The sequence below is a fragment of the Aquila chrysaetos genome, chromosome 12, assembly GCF_900496995.4.
Source record: "Aquila chrysaetos chrysaetos chromosome 12, bAquChr1.4, whole genome shotgun sequence".
NCBI classification, from domain to species: Eukaryota; Metazoa; Chordata; class Aves; order Accipitriformes; family Accipitridae; genus Aquila; species Aquila chrysaetos.
This window is the reverse complement of record NC_044015.1, coordinates 29,525,099-29,542,337: the sequence shown is the minus strand read 5'-3', so window position 1 is coordinate 29,542,337 and position 17,239 is coordinate 29,525,099. Positions and strand designations below refer to the sequence as shown.

General features: G+C 35.8%; 1 protein-coding gene across 5 annotated transcripts in view; it reads right to left on the bottom strand.

The window, feature by feature from the left end:
* Positions 1–17,239, bottom strand: part of ZZZ3 (zinc finger ZZ-type containing 3) — a 62,409-nt gene that overhangs the window by 30,394 nt on the left and 14,776 nt on the right. For all 5 annotated transcript variants that reach the window (XM_030032288.2, XM_030032287.2, XM_030032284.2 and 2 more), the window contains exons 2-3: positions 5,284–5,440; positions 1,281–2,842 (exon numbers count right to left, since the gene is read on the bottom strand). In XM_030032288.2, coding sequence (XP_029888148.1) covers positions 1,281–2,791 — 1,511 coding nt within the window. In that variant the 5' untranslated portion in view covers positions 2,792–2,842; positions 5,284–5,440. The remainder of the gene's footprint in view (positions 1–1,280; positions 2,843–5,283; positions 5,441–17,239) is intronic.

Sequence of the window (17,239 nt, the reverse complement as noted above, 5' to 3'; positions counted from 1 at the left end):
TAACTAGTAAAGTCATCCTACATACAGATACAAAAACATGAAAAAAATGTCAAAAGACAACAGTCCATTTTTCCCATTTATCATTTAGGAAACAGCAATCTTCCCTCTATCTACCAGGAAAAGTGTCCGTACACTTTGGGCTGCTGACTGAAGCTGCAGATATTTATCGTTATTTTGAAATCAGAACTTTGTCTGAACCATGCTCTAATTCACAATTTTCTCTGATTAAAATAATTTATTCACATTCAATATTGAACAAAATTTCATTATAAAAATAATGCAACTCTAATAACAAAAAACCCAGTCAAACTTCTGCTGGATTAAACAATCATCTGTGCCTTGTGCCCCATATTCATAATAATTGTATTGTGATCATTTACAGAAACTGCTAGCAGTGGTTTAACTCTTCATATGAAGCAAACTGAAGATGATCTGCATTTGGCCTTTCAGTACTCACAACAAAATGTAGAACATCTACTAAGCAGAAAAACACAGAAGTCAAAACAGCATTACAAAGACTGTGCAATAAAAACTGGCCTGATCTATCATTTGAAGACAAATTTTCTCCATGTAAACTTTCGTCACTGAGAAAATTGCCCTTCTGTTTCAAGAATCTGTTCGCAGTTACTTAAAATATATGATTACCACAGTTCTACTTACATTCAGATGATAAATATAAAAACAAGTTAGTGCTCTTTTCTAATAGCAATTAGAACATGTATATATTTACATTTAACGAATATAAACAGCAATGCAGACATACTTTACTCTGGAGAAAGTTCTCAAATTGCTGCATTTGATCAATTAATCTTCCTTAACACAATAATGGTAAGTCTTTCCCATGACACTCTGAAAACAGGTACCTGACTTTAAATTCTATGTACAACAGAAGGATAATTTCATAAGCTGTATGTACTGTGGCTACTGGACATGCTGATAAATAACTGAACTCTAATTAAGAGTTATAATTCCTTTGGGTTTGTTTTCAGCTAGCTTTTTAGAGAAAAGAGATAATGGATGTGGGTTGTTTTTAAAAAAAAAATTTCTGGCTAAACAATTCATATTGCTAGAAACGTATAAACCACATTGCTGTACCATACTACATATAAAATAGAGTTTAATTTTGTTTGAGGTAGAAACAAGGAAGAAAAATAAAGATTGAAGAGTATGAAAATTATAAAGCACTTAAATTTTTGTGCAAGTACTTTAAATATGTATTAATTTATATATTTTTGGTAAGAAACAAAAGCAGAATTCATGGTTACCATAGTTACACATACTCTTTGTTGTGTTTCAATGCCACATGATCTGATTCAAAGTAATACACATCAGGCTCTTCCTCATCATCCTCTGCAGTGTGGATGTTGGCACTCTCTTTGGCAGATGGTACATATCCAGCAACAAGCCTAGCCTCAGAAAGTGGCTTTCTTAGTCCATCACTCCCATGATCTCCCGTATTACAATTTCTCTCTTTTTCATTCTGTTTAATTTCTTCAGACTTTTTGGGAGATCCATTGATATTATTAATACCTACAGGTACATTCTTTTCAGTGGGACTAAGATTATTTTCCTCAACCTGTCCGTTCTCTCTACAAGGAGAGATATTTTTAGTAGGGCTACTTCTGGCAGGGGCAGCCCTTCGTGGTGAAGTTCTCAATGTGTATCTGTGTTCTTGAAGTTCTGACATAGATGTCATTTGAGCTGAAACACAGTCCAGCACTGAAGAATGTGGTTCAGGTTCACCTGAGATTGATGCACTGTCATGACGAATATTCGGGTTGCTATTGGTGTTTTCAGCACACTGTTCCTTAGAGGCACTACTATCTCCTACAACATCTACCTCCTCCTCCGAATCCCTTAACAAAGATGACTGGATTTCAGAAAAGGACCCTGTAGCTGGCTCATATGCCTGATTAGCATGTTCCTCAGGCAAGCAGTCATTTATTATTTTGTGGTCCTCTAATTTTACCTGTTCTTGAGAGTTTGTGCAAGGCACATAATGGTCTACAACACTGTCCTCCTTGCTGCTATTAAGCAACAATGAAGAATGGGCAAATGAGTTTCCGTTTTCTGCTACTGTTTTGTCCTTGGACATACAGGAACCAGCACTGTTTTGCTTAGTGTTCCCATCAAGCTGACAGTCATCACAGTTAAGAGAATTTGAGTCTCTCTCACCAACTCCATTGACAGTCTGATAGCCTGCAATCTCGTCAACTATTGCAGAATTATTAAATCCTTCTGCACAGACATTCACCTTTTTAACTTCCCTTTTGTCACAATCATCCAATATAAGACATCGACAAGCTCGCTTAGTCCCTGTGGAGACTGCATCATTGTCCGACACTAAGCTTTTATGCTCCAATGATTCCTTCTCTGTTTTAGTAGGCAAGTCTTCTTCTGAACTGTTGGGTGCCTCTGAACGTAGACAGCGCTTAATTCTTTTCAAAACTGGTGAAACAGGTTCTGCTTGTTTTTTTTCACAATTTTCCACAGTTTGTTTATCGACATTATCTTTTTCCGAAGTAGACAGCCCTCTCTTTCTAGGGCTCACCCATGATTCCCGAGCACTCTGTTGTTTCAAATCAGCAGTTCTTCCACCGTTACTTCCCTTCTGAGTTTGCACAGACTCTGGCCTCTTCTTTGGTGACCTTGATCGTATTTGAGGATGGGGTGAAACTTCCTCTGGATGAGCAATACTACGGTTTCTTAATGTTCTACCACAAAAGTTTTCATCCAAACCATTTAAACCCACTGTAGATCTTGTAACACGAGTAGATCGAGAAGCAGCCATACTATGGCAAGTCCCTAAAGTATGTTCATCGTGATCCACTCATTGGGAAACCTTAAAAAAAAAAAGTAAACAAAACAGTCAGAAAAAATATTTAAAAATCACTTACAGACATAGCAAATCTGAAGAATATATTGTCACAAATGTATCTAATGTAAAACTGAATATGCCTATGCAATGTATTAATATCACTTCTTTCTGTGGTATTTCTTTAGGGCATTAAAAAAGTTTTCCATCTAAGCTACAAAGTAGCTGACTTGGTACTTGCGGTTGTTCTGGCTTTAGTACTTGTGTGTGAATGTTGTTCATATTTAAGCCTTATGTACGGCTGGAATGTTCCAGTTAGGCTCCAGTTACTAAAATACACTATTTTTATGTATTGTACATATGATATAATGTATTGGTATTACTATTAAAAGTTTGTCTGGTCAAATGAGAGGTATGAAATCACATTCTTAATATCCCACAGTATCCAGTTACATGGTTTCACATACTAAGAAGGAAACCATTAAAGTTGTATTTGCTTGCTCACTTGTTGCTTAAAACAAAAACAAATCATAAACAACAAAACAGAATTGCGATTCTAATTTAACAGGGCGTTAAAAAAAGAGTAAATCACACCAGTAAAAAAACAGTTACAGTCATTAATAGTGAAAATGAAATAAAACAAAATGCCTGAATCAGAATCACAAAATCATTCAAGTTGGAAAGGACTTTGGGAGGCAATCTAGTCCAACCTCCTGCTCGAATGGACATCAAGACTAAATTCAGATTTAGTTACACAGGACATTGTCCAGCTGGGTCTTGAAAACCTCCAAATACAGATATTCCACAACTTCTCTGGGCAAGCTGTTCCAGTGTTTCATTGACCTTATAGTGAAAATATTTTTTCTTATACCCAGGTGGGGCATCCCCTATTTTTGCATCATTTACGTCAACAAAAAGCCTTGCTCTGTCTTCTCAGTAATCTCCTCTGAGGTACTAGAAGGCTGTTTCCCAAACCTTCTCCATTTTTAAACATTTCATACAGTTGGTGAGATGAATCATCACCCACATTGGATTTAAGTAAATTCAGACTCAAAGCTAAGTTTAAAAGATCCTGTTTGAGAGTATCTGTATTTCAGATTTCAGGGTGAAATGTAGGAGTACTCAACTTTCCCAATCTCAAAATAACATTTTTAATAGAAATCAGTTCAGTCTTACCCTTCTATTCATTTCATCTTTAAAAATTCAATGTGTCAAACTGCATATCACCATAAGCCTGTCATAATACCCACGATAATGAATAGATTCACATTTGTACATAATGGCATACCTTCCCTTTTCCATCTTCCCAAATTCCAGATTATACAAACTGATTCAACTGACATATGATGTGAAGACTTCAAATTTTAAATATGGAATCAACCCTTTTACATGTTATTTAGAAAGGCTGAAAATTACAAATGGAGGAAAATTGTTTCCATAGGTGTTTTTCATCTTCAGCGGGGGGGGGGGGGGGGGCATAAATTCTCATAAATCTACTACTTAGGTGTCAGATGGTCCTAGAGCAGAACAGAGGGAATGGGACAAGACCACTACACCTCTTAAGCAACACAATCTTGTTTGTCAATTAACAGTAATTACTATATTGTCTCTTTAGGTATTCATAATGCAAGTAGTATTTCTTAGTGAAAGTAATGTATCCTAAAAGTATTGCCTGGTATAGTTCTAGATACAACTGTGTAAGACAGCACATCATTTTGTGTAATGAAGAAAAGACAATTACAAAATAGAAGTTTCTAATGTTCTCAAAACTGCGTTGTATTTGTGCTGCTACAAGCCTCTTGCTTGTTAGCTATTCCTGCTGCCTTACATGAATGCCTGGAAAGGTGCACTGTTTATATTCCTGGAGATACAGATAAAGAACTGCTATCCTACCAACTTCCTTTCTGTCCATTTAAAAGTAGCAATGCAGGAGGACAAAGTGTGAGATGTCCAATGAACTCAGTCTTACAAGAAAATATAATTAATACGACAAACAGCAAATGGGCAAAACATCAGTAGTTGAGTTGAAGGGAGAAAAAAACCCATATTACTATGCGTTGTCTATAATGGTTGTTCATAGCTAATTTACACATGGATAAACTTGCCTGTATATTCTCCCCTTTTACACACAAGCTCAGTTATCTTCTGAAGAGTAATCTCATTCAGGGTTGAACCCAAACATGAAAAACAGGGTCATTTAGATACTCCATTTCACCTAGGTTGTTCTAATTAAGGCTAGCACGTTAAGGATGAGTAACTGACATTTCAAATGGATACCAATAAAACAAATTAAACCAAATTCCAATGTACAGCTTGGTGAGTAATTACTGCTGAACTTGACAAACATAAGAAATAATACACAAGGCAGAAATTTTTACTAATTTGCTGGTATGTTACTTTCTAAAGAAATACACCTTACATAAGTTAAAAAGTTATTATTTACTTAGTACAAAATGTAATAAACTTACCATTGTAAAACTAGAAGAAATATAAACTTCTGACATTTCATACAGCAGACTCTTAGTGTGCCACTTGTGTAATATCAATCACCATTGCTGATATCCATGATGTGATCCAAATGCCTTTTTACTAGTTTATGCCATCACATTAACAAGATTTTGAAAACTGTTGAGAAAAGACAATAAAACATTTAAATTATTTCATTAAAAATTAAGAATGCAACAGGCCATACAAAGAGCAACAGCTTTTTTAAGAAGCAATTATCAATTTTACAAGTGTCCTACATAAAGAACAGTACGCTATAAAGTAATTAAGAATGTGAAATGCTAATATAGGTTTCAAATAAAAATAACCAAGGCAGATATTTTACAAGTGATTCACTGTATCACACTAAAGATGTGCAATCAAATGAATTCACAACAGAGTGTCATGTGTTAGGGTGCTCAAACCTCAGAAGATATTTGAAGGGACACAAGAAAACAAGTAGTGAAAGATATTACTACAACTAATGAATTAGGAGAGGCATTGTCAAATACATTTTATAATTAGATACGTAGCAAAAACCAATTATTTCTGCTATTTAATTTTAATCAACCGAGCAGAACTCAAAACTTTCATTGGCTCTAAATCCCTGAATAACCTTCACCTACCAAATAGGAGTGAAATGCTTTCCAGAGTTCACATTAAACCTATTCTTCACCCAAGGAAAATAATGTATACTACTTTGTTTATAGTGGAAGTGAACCAATTCTGATACTGAAAGACAGAAATAAATCTGTGGATCCAAAAGCCACACAATGCTTTCAGTTGTCTCCAGAGTTTGGGCATCTGTGCCAATGCCCAACAGCTATTACTTGAAAAAACATACCATGAATAGCATTTAATTTAAGAACATCTAGTACTATGGACACACCATAAATCACTATAGAATAGTGATTACTGAGTATTTCTTCATATTCTGTTGACTTCATGAAAGTGAACTTATTTTCATATTGACAATTTAGAAATTTCATGATGGAAAACACAAGCTGACAGGTTTCTCACATTTTTCTTTCTACACAGTTATTATATTTAGATTATATAAGTCCAAAGCCTTTGGAAATTGTTGTCTTTACTTTCAACCTACTTATGATTTCATACTGGTAATAGCAGAAAACGAATTCCCCATTAAGTTGACAATTCAAAATATAAACTGAGCCAAATAAGAGCAGAAGAGATTAATTATGTCTAGTTACAGTGAAATTCAATAATGAAAGATATTGCTACAATGATGCTACATGAAGTATCATAAATTCTATTATATGGGTAACTAAATCAAATTAGATTTCAATTATTCAGTGGAATTTCTTAATTTAACAAACAGCAGAGAACTGTCATAATAAAAGACAAAGAATGGAAAAACAAGAAGGCAAGGAAAAACACTTGAAAATGCAAGAGCTAAATGACTGAAAGGAATGAGCAAAAAGGAACAGTTTGTATTTAGCCGTATCACGAATGGAACCAGAAACAGTGAGAGATGAACTCCATGAAGAGCTTCAATATCAAGTGTCTTCAGCCCATGTCCCCTGCCAACAAGTTTCTTCTAATATTCTGGGACACTCTCAGTTACTTAAACCTATATTGTTGCCTTTCCTATAGATCTCTAATTGACAGGAAAGACACATATGTAGATACCAAAAGTAAAGAGAGATTTTGACAGGTTTTTGCAAAAGCCAAACAACATACCCCAACAAAAATCCCATAGCTCACTAACTTTGGTAAAATACAAAATACAGAAAAAAGCCTGAAACAAAATGTAACAGTGTGTCAATCAGAAGGAGGCCTAATCTCAAAATTTTTAATTACTTTACCAGTGCATAAGTAAAGAACATTTGCATAAGTTGTTTCACGAACAGCTAAAATAGTAATGTCAGTCTTTCCTTAGGTTTGTACACTTTATCTCCCCCAATTTTCTTTCCCCCCAGACAACCCTATTTTACTCACAGCAGGGAAGACATAACGCCTGCTGTGCCTAGTTGCCTTTGGGGAGAGTTAAGAGCATTTTAGAAACAGCAAAAAGAATGTGTAAATATTACAAGAGAAGAAACTAAAGTGGGGAAAAAACAGTTTTACCTAGTCAGGATTTTTTGTTTAGTAGCAGTTGGGAGGGGTGGGGAGTGTGTTAAAAAAAAAAGAAAACTTTAATCAGGATACACTGAAATGACTGCACCTTAGTAACTCTTAAAAACTAGGAAACAACATTCACAAGAGCTTACTAAGGTAACAAATAAATTACTTTTCCCAGAAGTTTCCTTGGAAAAATTGTCTTGAAAAGAAACTGTTATTTCTTTATATTTCATAACCAATTAGAATGACTCTTCTTCACCTAGAACAACCACATCTTCCATGGCAGAGAAATTAAATGGAAAAGTAATTTAATGTTTTGGACACCACTCATTTTAGAAGATATTTATGAGTTGGAATAATGAGTGCAAGGGAAACTAAATATGCTTTTAGGTTTAAGCCATTCTTCAGGGAACCACATCAACATTTAAGAAAGAATATTGCAATAAAGACTCAAAGTCTAGAGAGAAAGAATCACCTAAGAAACAACAGTGTCTGGTTTGCAAAGCCCACTAAAAATGAAGTTGTTACAGGTGAAAGTAGAACATAATGCAGACAGAGACAAAGCTTTAAAGTAAGAAAGGGACTTTGAATTTGTCTCGTGGGGAAGAACGTGTGTAAGAAGTCAGCAAGCGAGTGTTGATGCTGAAACTTTATAGGGAATGGTCATACATTAATCAGTATGGAAGCTCTTCAGAGTGAGACTGAAGTTCAACTGCTTACAGAAATTGTCCATACATCTTACATACAATCAAGAATTTGATGACAGCATAGGATGGAGTTTCAGGGTATGCATTTTAGCATTTGAGAACCCTTAAAGTGTTACATAGCTTTAGGCGGACTCTACTGATACACACCATAGTCATATAATTACACTAGAATTTTTATTTAACTTAACCAGAAGCCTGTTTAGCAAAGCTAGTGAATGTTGAATTGTGTGTGTGAAAACTTCTAGCAACAGAGGAAACAAATTTACATAGAGATGGGAACCAACACTTGAAGAAAGCAGAATGAGGAAACTCCTTCCTAAATATGCAGAATAACCAATTTCTTCACTGGGTTAAGCCAGTACTGGCTATCTGGGAACCAAGTACAAGTTGATTGTTTAAAGGAAACCCAAGAATTAAGAAACACCTACATAGTTAAAAAGTATGTTCAATGTGGCCCCAAGCTAGAAAAGAAATAGTAAAGAAAAGAGGTCAATATATGAACATACTGGGTGTATCAGCATACAGGACCTGAAAGCAGCAAAGCAACGGAAGCTTCTACTGTAATTGTGTGGTGGTGCTTTTTATATACGTGGTACTTATGATGGATGTATTAACATTACGTACAACATTAAACAAACAAAAAAATTTGTGTATTTGGGGGGAAGAACAGACCCTTGCAACAGGAAAAAGCCTCCAATAGTTATTTGATGTCACTATTTTATGAAAATGGACAATAGCTACAGCCTTTCACAATTCAACCCTAGAAAACACTATAGTTTACTCATCTCATCTAGAGTATAATGAATCATCATCTTATTGAAGAGAAATAATCTGTTCTCTTCCTGTTCTGAGTCTCGTCTAACAATCAGCTTCCATTCATGCTCAATGATAATACTGCATGGTGATAAAGATTAAAACTTTTTCCAGTGTTCAGATACTGCAACTGTGGATACCTGATAGCAGTAGCACTCTCTAGTCCCATACTGCAGTAAATTAAAAAATTACTTCGGAAACAATAGCTGTTATTGGTGTAGTTACCATTTACAAGAGCAAATGTGACACATATATAATTGCCCTCTCCTGTTTCATTTTCATTCTGCTCTAGATCTGCGGGACTTCGCCTGCCTCTGGCTGACAGGAATATTGCAGAATTTTTTATTTCAGTCATAAGACTCTTTGACCATACTTATTTCTGTCACCAGAACTTGGGAGTCCTTAATGGATATTCCTTTTTAAAACATTGTATTTTATTCTTTTAAAAATCTGTGTCAGATTTTACATTATCTTTTGCAAATTGTAACACTTCAGAAGAAACATCACTTTTACACACATCTTTCTAATACCAAAAAGCACAACATTTTCTGGAAAAGAAAACAAATCAAAACAAATCTGTATCAATGACAATAATATGGTGTGATTTGAGACTATAAGACTGTGCATGACTTACCTAGTTTGAGACAATATACACTCAATTATTCTGTATCTCATCCCAAACTATTTAATTTTGAAATCCTGCTTCCATTGACCTAATGATTTTCTAGACTGCTATTACAGTGCACTTAATAGAACTCAATTAAAATAACTGTGACTTTTACATAAGAATATAGCAAAGTCTGCCATATTTCTGAACCTATAATCATTGTCTGGTTCTTTCAGAATCTCTCAGAAACCACTCTGAGACACTGGCCACTATTTACATTTTATGAAACAGCAGTTCACTACAAACTTGCTACTGGTCTATCTTAGTGCAGATACAAATCCAATAGCCAAAATCAGCTTTTCTCAAGCCTCTTTCTAAATTCCACTTTTCCCAAGACGCAATCAGATTTGACAAACCCTGAGTCTGACCTGACCCTGTATCTGTAACTCAGTCTTCTACATTAAAGTGGTTTAACAAAGAAAAAGCGTAACACTTATCATGAATCTCCCATTTGTCGTTACCTTCTATTAAGAGCATGTCATAAATTTTTAACCAATTACTGCAGCCATGCACTAAGCATGTATGCACACAATCTTTAATCATCGGCAGGACCCTGTATGTACTTCATGCTATGGCCCTTGGGGGTGGGGGGGTTGCGAAATTACATCGTCTGGTTTTGCATTTTCCACAGAGAATTACACCGAAGGTATCTTAAATAAGCTGTTGTGTTCAGATTGCCTAGAGACATCCTGATCATTACACCATTATCTTTCTTCTTATCAGCTCTACACTCCAGACCACATTATTTCAGTGACACAGAAAAACACAATTAGACTTCATACATTTTAAGCATGCATAGTACTGCTTAAGCATGTATCTCAAAATAAAAGAATATTCATAGATGACAAACTAATAATTAAAACTGGTGTACCCTTGTGGTATAACACAGCAATTCTTAAATTCTCTGCAGAGCAGTAGTATGTTATTTAAAACAGTACATTTTTTAAAATGGGAAGTTTATTGTATAAAATGAAGACTGCAGAAGCTATTTATGTAAACAGAATCCAATTCCTTACAGACGTATTTGCCCAATACAAAAAAATTAGCATCTTTGAACAGAAGAGAACCTGCACAGATATCAGATTATCGGGACTTTGGTTTATCTCCACATATAAAGCATACCACTTCCTAGCAAAGTGGTATTACTAAATTAGGGATGAATTCCATTTAACAAATTGTATTCACCAGTCTATCACATCTAGAGTACGTCAGCATCTCTTCCCACACATACTGGGCTTAGCATAACTACATTAGCAAGAAATTAGTTTTCTGGAGAAGGAACTACATTCTTCTGATTTTACATTACATCAAAATAAGCAATACTTTCAAATGATAGGAATAACCTCCACCAAAAGACATTACAAATCTTACTTGAAATAATATATAAAAATAAGCAGCTTAAAGCTATAATGAAAGTTTAAATGCAATAAAAGTAAAAATAAATAAATGTTAAGAGGCTCCATGGTCTGTAATTACTCTGAGATTTCAGCCATCTCTGACACAGTAAGATTATATTACGCATGGTCAAAATACAGTTTGTCAGAATGGGACTACTTATATTTACTTTATCTTATATATAAGGATAGCAAGATGAAATAAAGAAAATAAAGAAAAAAGAAAAATTTAGAATAGTAGGAAAAATTAAAAGGTTTTAAAAGCTAGCAAACTAGCAAGGGACACGCTTTACCAAAAAATAAAACAGGCAAAGAACTGGAACAGATAGTTCAATATGCTCATTTTCTTCTTTAAAATGGATGGGTTCACCAGGCCAGACAAACCTATTCTTACGTAAGAGAAAAAAAAAAATCTTTAGAAAGAGTTGTCTTATGGAAAAAATTGTTCCTAGTTCTTTCTGGGAGCAGGGGGAAGTAATGGACAAATAAGCAAGTATGCTGAATCAGGTACTTAAATAATAGGATGTGTGAAAACAAACAAAAGCTTAACCTCCTCCTCTGCGTCATTGTCTTACACTGACTCCTCTTTCTCTAAAGCCACAAAATAAAGAAAAAGGTCAAAACAGCAAGTTATATGACAATGACTAGCAATGCGCATCTGTTCCTTTGTATCCCTTCCAGTCAGCAGCGGGTTATCAAAACGGCTGATTGCACTGAATTTCTCATTTTTCTGGGCTACCTACATTAGGAAATTTATTGGGAGGACAGGTATGGTACAGGCATCACCCCTTTTCCAGCCAAGCATTCCAAGATAAGGTTGCAAAGTTACTTCATATAAAAGTAAATATGAATTATACAAGTGTAACTGTAAGCAGAACTCTAGAAAAGTATCCGCCCTATCTAATGTCTTCTCCTTGCAGACAAACCCTAAACTGCTTTCAGTTTCTTATATCTTGGCCAAATTAAGAGTTTGTGCTGAAATCATACATTGCAGCATCTGCTTCAGACTGACATTCCCACCCTGCTGCCTCTCCCCTCAATTCTCAGTCAAAATAATTAGTCATTTCTGTGCGCAAACATGGAATTTTTTTTAATCCATCTTACTGCTTAAGACATATCTGACTTCTCTTAAGAAGTTTTTCTACCTCCACGATTTGGAGTAAGAAATTGGAATTTGGCATAGAGAAGCATTTGCCAGAGAACAAAAACCCTGGTGGAGCTGTGATCAAGGCAGGCTAAGGCGAATGCTAAACGTGAATGGATAGGTAAGGAGAGCAGCTACATTAGCAAAATGAGTGGATGCTGACTGGTGAAAGAGACAGACTGGAAATCCTGAAGAACTACTAGAAGACAGAAAGATCACAACTGTGAAAGAGGGAAACCAGAACTGGGAATAATTGGAAGAAGCACACAGACAGAATCTGGGATCTCACCTAGTCACAACTAATCTATACACATCACTGCAGCACCCATCCCAATTATCTGTCACAGACAACTCTGTCAACACAAATATCTGTGGAACTATACTAAGAAATTAGTCTACAGATAGGTCTGGGGTGAAAAAATCACCTTATCTTTTTTTCTTTTTAGATGGGTCCAGATGGACCAATTTTTTCTGTGGGTCATATTAAAGGACAATGTGCTGCAGTACAAGAGTGGGATCACGCATCCAGAACCAAAGGAGAAGATGTGAACTTTGTAAGGTGGTACCACAGCCCTAGGAACAATAAACTACACTCCACACTTCAACACACTACCTAGTACTGCTTCATCTTAACTTATTAGAAAAAATGCAAAAAAGGATCAATTACTGTGACATCATTTAATACAAATTGCATTTAGCATGAATAAAGACAGTAGCCTTAACTAAACACCCTTACTGAACTTACTAATCAGTCAATACAATTAACTTACCAAGAAAACTAAAAACAGACTACGCAAATAACTTCCATGCCCCATTTCAAAAGAATCACGCTTAACCTCACTTATTGGCCATCACTCTATATCCTTTTCACACCCGCCTACACACTCCACTATATCATCCTAGGTAAAAGTCCCACTCTAAATTATAATGTGCTTTTTTCATGTGAAACCATTCAGTTGCTAAATAGCTTTGCTCTTATCCAAAAAACATCTACTGTGCAGGATTACCAAAACATGTGACTAACATCTTTGAGATACATTAAATTACACAGGTTCTTGAAAAGCTCATTCTAAAATTAATTACACTAACTTGATTGCAGTAACCATTTCTCAAAATGTTATTCTAGCAGAATAGACTCCAACAGTATTTAATCTCTTAAGCACAGCTAGAACATAGTTTTACACCAATAAATTGGAAAAATATTATTTATTTCCTAATGAAGTTATTATTGCAATATGCACAAAATGTCAAGCATAAAAAGACATTTCTTTTTTCCTACAGGTAGCCTGCAATTGTAAGGGGTCACCAAGCACTTAATAATCCTGCTAACAGCTTACAGATGAAAAGGAAGTTGATGAAGAAAAACAGTGTTCCTTTACTTTCTTAAAGGCCCCAAGATAAACCAGTCTGTTCATTTTTGTAGAATACTACACTGGAAATATCTACTCTGTCTCATTAATTTTTGGAACAGTGACTGAAAACATGCTACCCTATGAATTACACTGTAATGTGCATATTGTATGAAATACTGTATAGAATATATTTTTATCCCAGATGATTTTCAGTCAAGGGCATGCATTTGAAATACACCAATTAATATACTTTTTAATATGCAAAATTACAGCATCAGCTACATAAGCATCAGAAGGCTATCATAATGACAAACACTGATGTACAAGATAGGGCAGTGCTACATACATACAATCAGGTATTCTGCATGGGTTGTGCTTAGAAGTGCTGTTGCATGGGTACTAAGGCAAGTACCAAACCAGAGAGTTTGGAAAATGGGAGCATGAGGCACGCAACGGTTCCTACAAAATATTTTTAGTGTTGTATCAAAATTAAAATCGTTTTGTTCTCAATTTTTCATCAAAATTTAAAATATCCTCTCTGTCCCCCAAGGAGGGCGGGGAAAAAAAAAAGGTGAGAAGGATGTTTTTCCAGTTATCTGTATTCATGAAAAATGCTTTAACCACTTATTTTCCATCTGGTAATACTTTTGACTCAATCTGGGAGATAAACATGTTATTCTATAAGCAGACCAGCAAAACTGCTATCCAATGGACTGGCTCTTTGTAGTCCTAAATGCAACCCAGTTCTGCCAGATATCCCACCTCACCTCCAACACTTTGAAAAACTTCATGTTCCTCCCTCTGGCCATCTCCAAAACTCAAGGGTGGTGTGGCCAACTCCAATCTGTACATGCACTGACTAGATTGCTAGCAAACCATGTATAGCAGGTAACTGCTAGGCTCAAACTGCAATCCTCCTTAAAAAGGGGACTCCAACTTTCATGGAAGCTGCAAACTCTTTACAATTCCGAGATATTCACTCCCAGCTAAATTTAGGGGGGTTGCTAAGTTGGCCAAGGGGTTCAAATGTTACTTAGTGATAATGGTAAACAAATAGAGGGACACCTTCTTGCCTAAGCTAAAGGGCTGATCTAAATTATCGCTCTAAATGCTTAAAACACATTCTGGACAGACTGGGGGCGGGGAGGGAATCCAGAACTACCTTGGCATCTATGAACAAAAGAAATGAAACTTGTCACAGCTACGCTATGGCCCTACATTGTCTTCTGTCCAGATGCATTTTCATGCTCCCAGAATTACAGGCATCTCTTGCCACATGAACTGATACTGCAGGTGTAATTGTAGCACCACTCACCATATAACCAAACAGATGTGTTCTCACATGCTAGGGGCTCTGGAAAGTAATGGACTAGCTCATAAGACAAATTATGCTTTAACCTTGAATTAAAATACTATAGTAGCCTGCTACCACAGAATCATTTAGGTTGGAAAAGACCCTTAAGATCATCAAGTCCAACTGTAAATGACTTCCCTATGTTGCTTTTTGATGGCAGTTATTTTTAAGAGCCCTAGCTCTTTCAAATGCTCGTGGCTGTGTTACAACTGACTTTGATATATTAATAAAATTGTATAGGGCTACTGACTTTGTTATACAGAGTCAAGTCCCTGGCGCACAGCAGCAGAGTAACATCTATTTTTTGCAGAAACAGTCTGAGATACTACAGCTGTTGAAATGTTACACTGATACACCTCTATGCTAGAACCTCAACATTGTTGCAGTTCTCAAAAGTGATTTGTGGCAAAAAGACCCATCCCTACTTTTTCTTCCAGCCTTCTGTACAGGGTATGGTTTATTTTCATTGCCTCTTTGCTGTTCGGTCTAATACACGGCACAACTGCTAGCTACATTTAGCCACACATGATAGCTTTGTCATTGCAGATACTCTTTCAAAGCAGTTTTGAGCACATTCCTGGTCTGTGAGCTGGATGTCAGCACCACCTACACTGAGAATAAGCCTGTCTCCCCAGGAGTACTTGAAGGCAGACAGAAATTTTCTCCCAGTCCTTGGGCATCCTAACAGAACCACAGATATCAGCACTTACAAACGACGCCTTACAATTTATTCTTAGATTCTTTCCAAATTCTGCTTTGCAACTGACACTGAGCTTGTTAAGCAGAGAGGTTTCATACCCCTCTATAGCTTGATGTTCTCAGTCTTAGTTTAGTCTGCATTTAAGTGTTCTGAATAAGAAGACCATTATGCGTATTTCAGTCTACTTGGATTCTTGAAGTTTCAACCGGCAAGTACTGAAGGTGTTTTAAGTGCATTAGCAACTGCATTTTTAAAAAGCTCTAAACTAATAGTGACCAGCCACTTTCTGTTTGATTGCTGTCCTGTCTCCAGGCACAGAAAACAAAACTTGCAATATGAACAATACTGAATACCTTTTCCTTTTAACTAGAGCATTCCTAGTGGTAATAGAGGCCTTGATTTAAAAAACCCAAACTTTATTGTAAGAGTGGTCCCAGTTCAACTAGTACATTACTTTTTCTAGCTGCTTCTGTCTACATCCAACTACTTCCAGATAGGATAGCTGGCCAGAATATCCTCGATCAACAGTACAACAGTGGTCTATTTTCCTTTTTTATTCTAACATACGTAATTCAAATAGGACTATGATTGCATAATGTGTAATTTTGTTTTGCTTGATTGCTGTTTTGCTTTCTTCTTTACTCTGCTCAGAAAGTCTTTGTAGGCCAGTACACTCACTGATAAACAATACGTTGCATTTAATTTCCTGGGTTTTCTGTGTTCTACCTTGCCTATGCTTACGCTACTAACTGGAAATACAATGAAAGTTCTGTTTGGCCTGCATTTACATTTAAAATCTCAGCATTACAGTTACTGCTTACTTTCTCAATATGAACATTTTTTTCGTTTGAACACTTTGGCATAAAATGCCATTAGTACCACGTAAAAAACCCAGAAGAAACGTACTTTTTTTCTACCATAAGTACAGGTCTTTGCTTTTCTCGTAACCACTGATAAATAATCTTTAGGCTTGCTCCACTTACATTTTTCATCTAGATGCAGGCTTGCTTATCAGTTTTGCAGTTTCTACAGCCCTTGGAACTCAGACCAGTCTGATACATGCTTTCTTAATCTTTCAGTCACAAGTTAATTATCTTGAAAGATTCAGCCAGAACAGTAAAACTTTCCACACAGTACAACTGTGTATCAGCGGTTTCTTCTCCAGGTATCTTATTAACTTGTTGAATATATATGTTTTATAGATTTAAAAATGCATTTTGAAGCATTTCTCAGATTTTACACTGTTACTCTAAACCCACCATTAACCTGTCAACACATTGCTGAAATACAATTACAGTTTACCCTCTGTATGCTTTTCTTTTTACTTCCTTTACTCAACTTAGTGATATCAGGAATACCCAGGTATTCTGCTTTGACTATTATTGTTCTTCGGGGTTCTTTTGTTTTGCAACACTCAGTTTACGATTTCCTGCACCTACATGAGACAATTTACTTTCAAAACTATGCTCACTGTTCAAGCATAAAACGAAATAATGCCTACAAAGTGAAAAATTCATTCCAAGTCTATTATCCCTTCCCACTCGCCGAATACTTTATCAAGCACTTTCTAAATATGTTCCATGCTCCAGATATTGAGATGTTGCATTACACTTACAGAGCAAAAGGGACTTACCTATTACCGCCTAAGCACATGAACATATCTCTCACCTATGCACGTATATACTCAATTCCCTTTGTACGTTAACTGACTATGCATTTTCAAAACC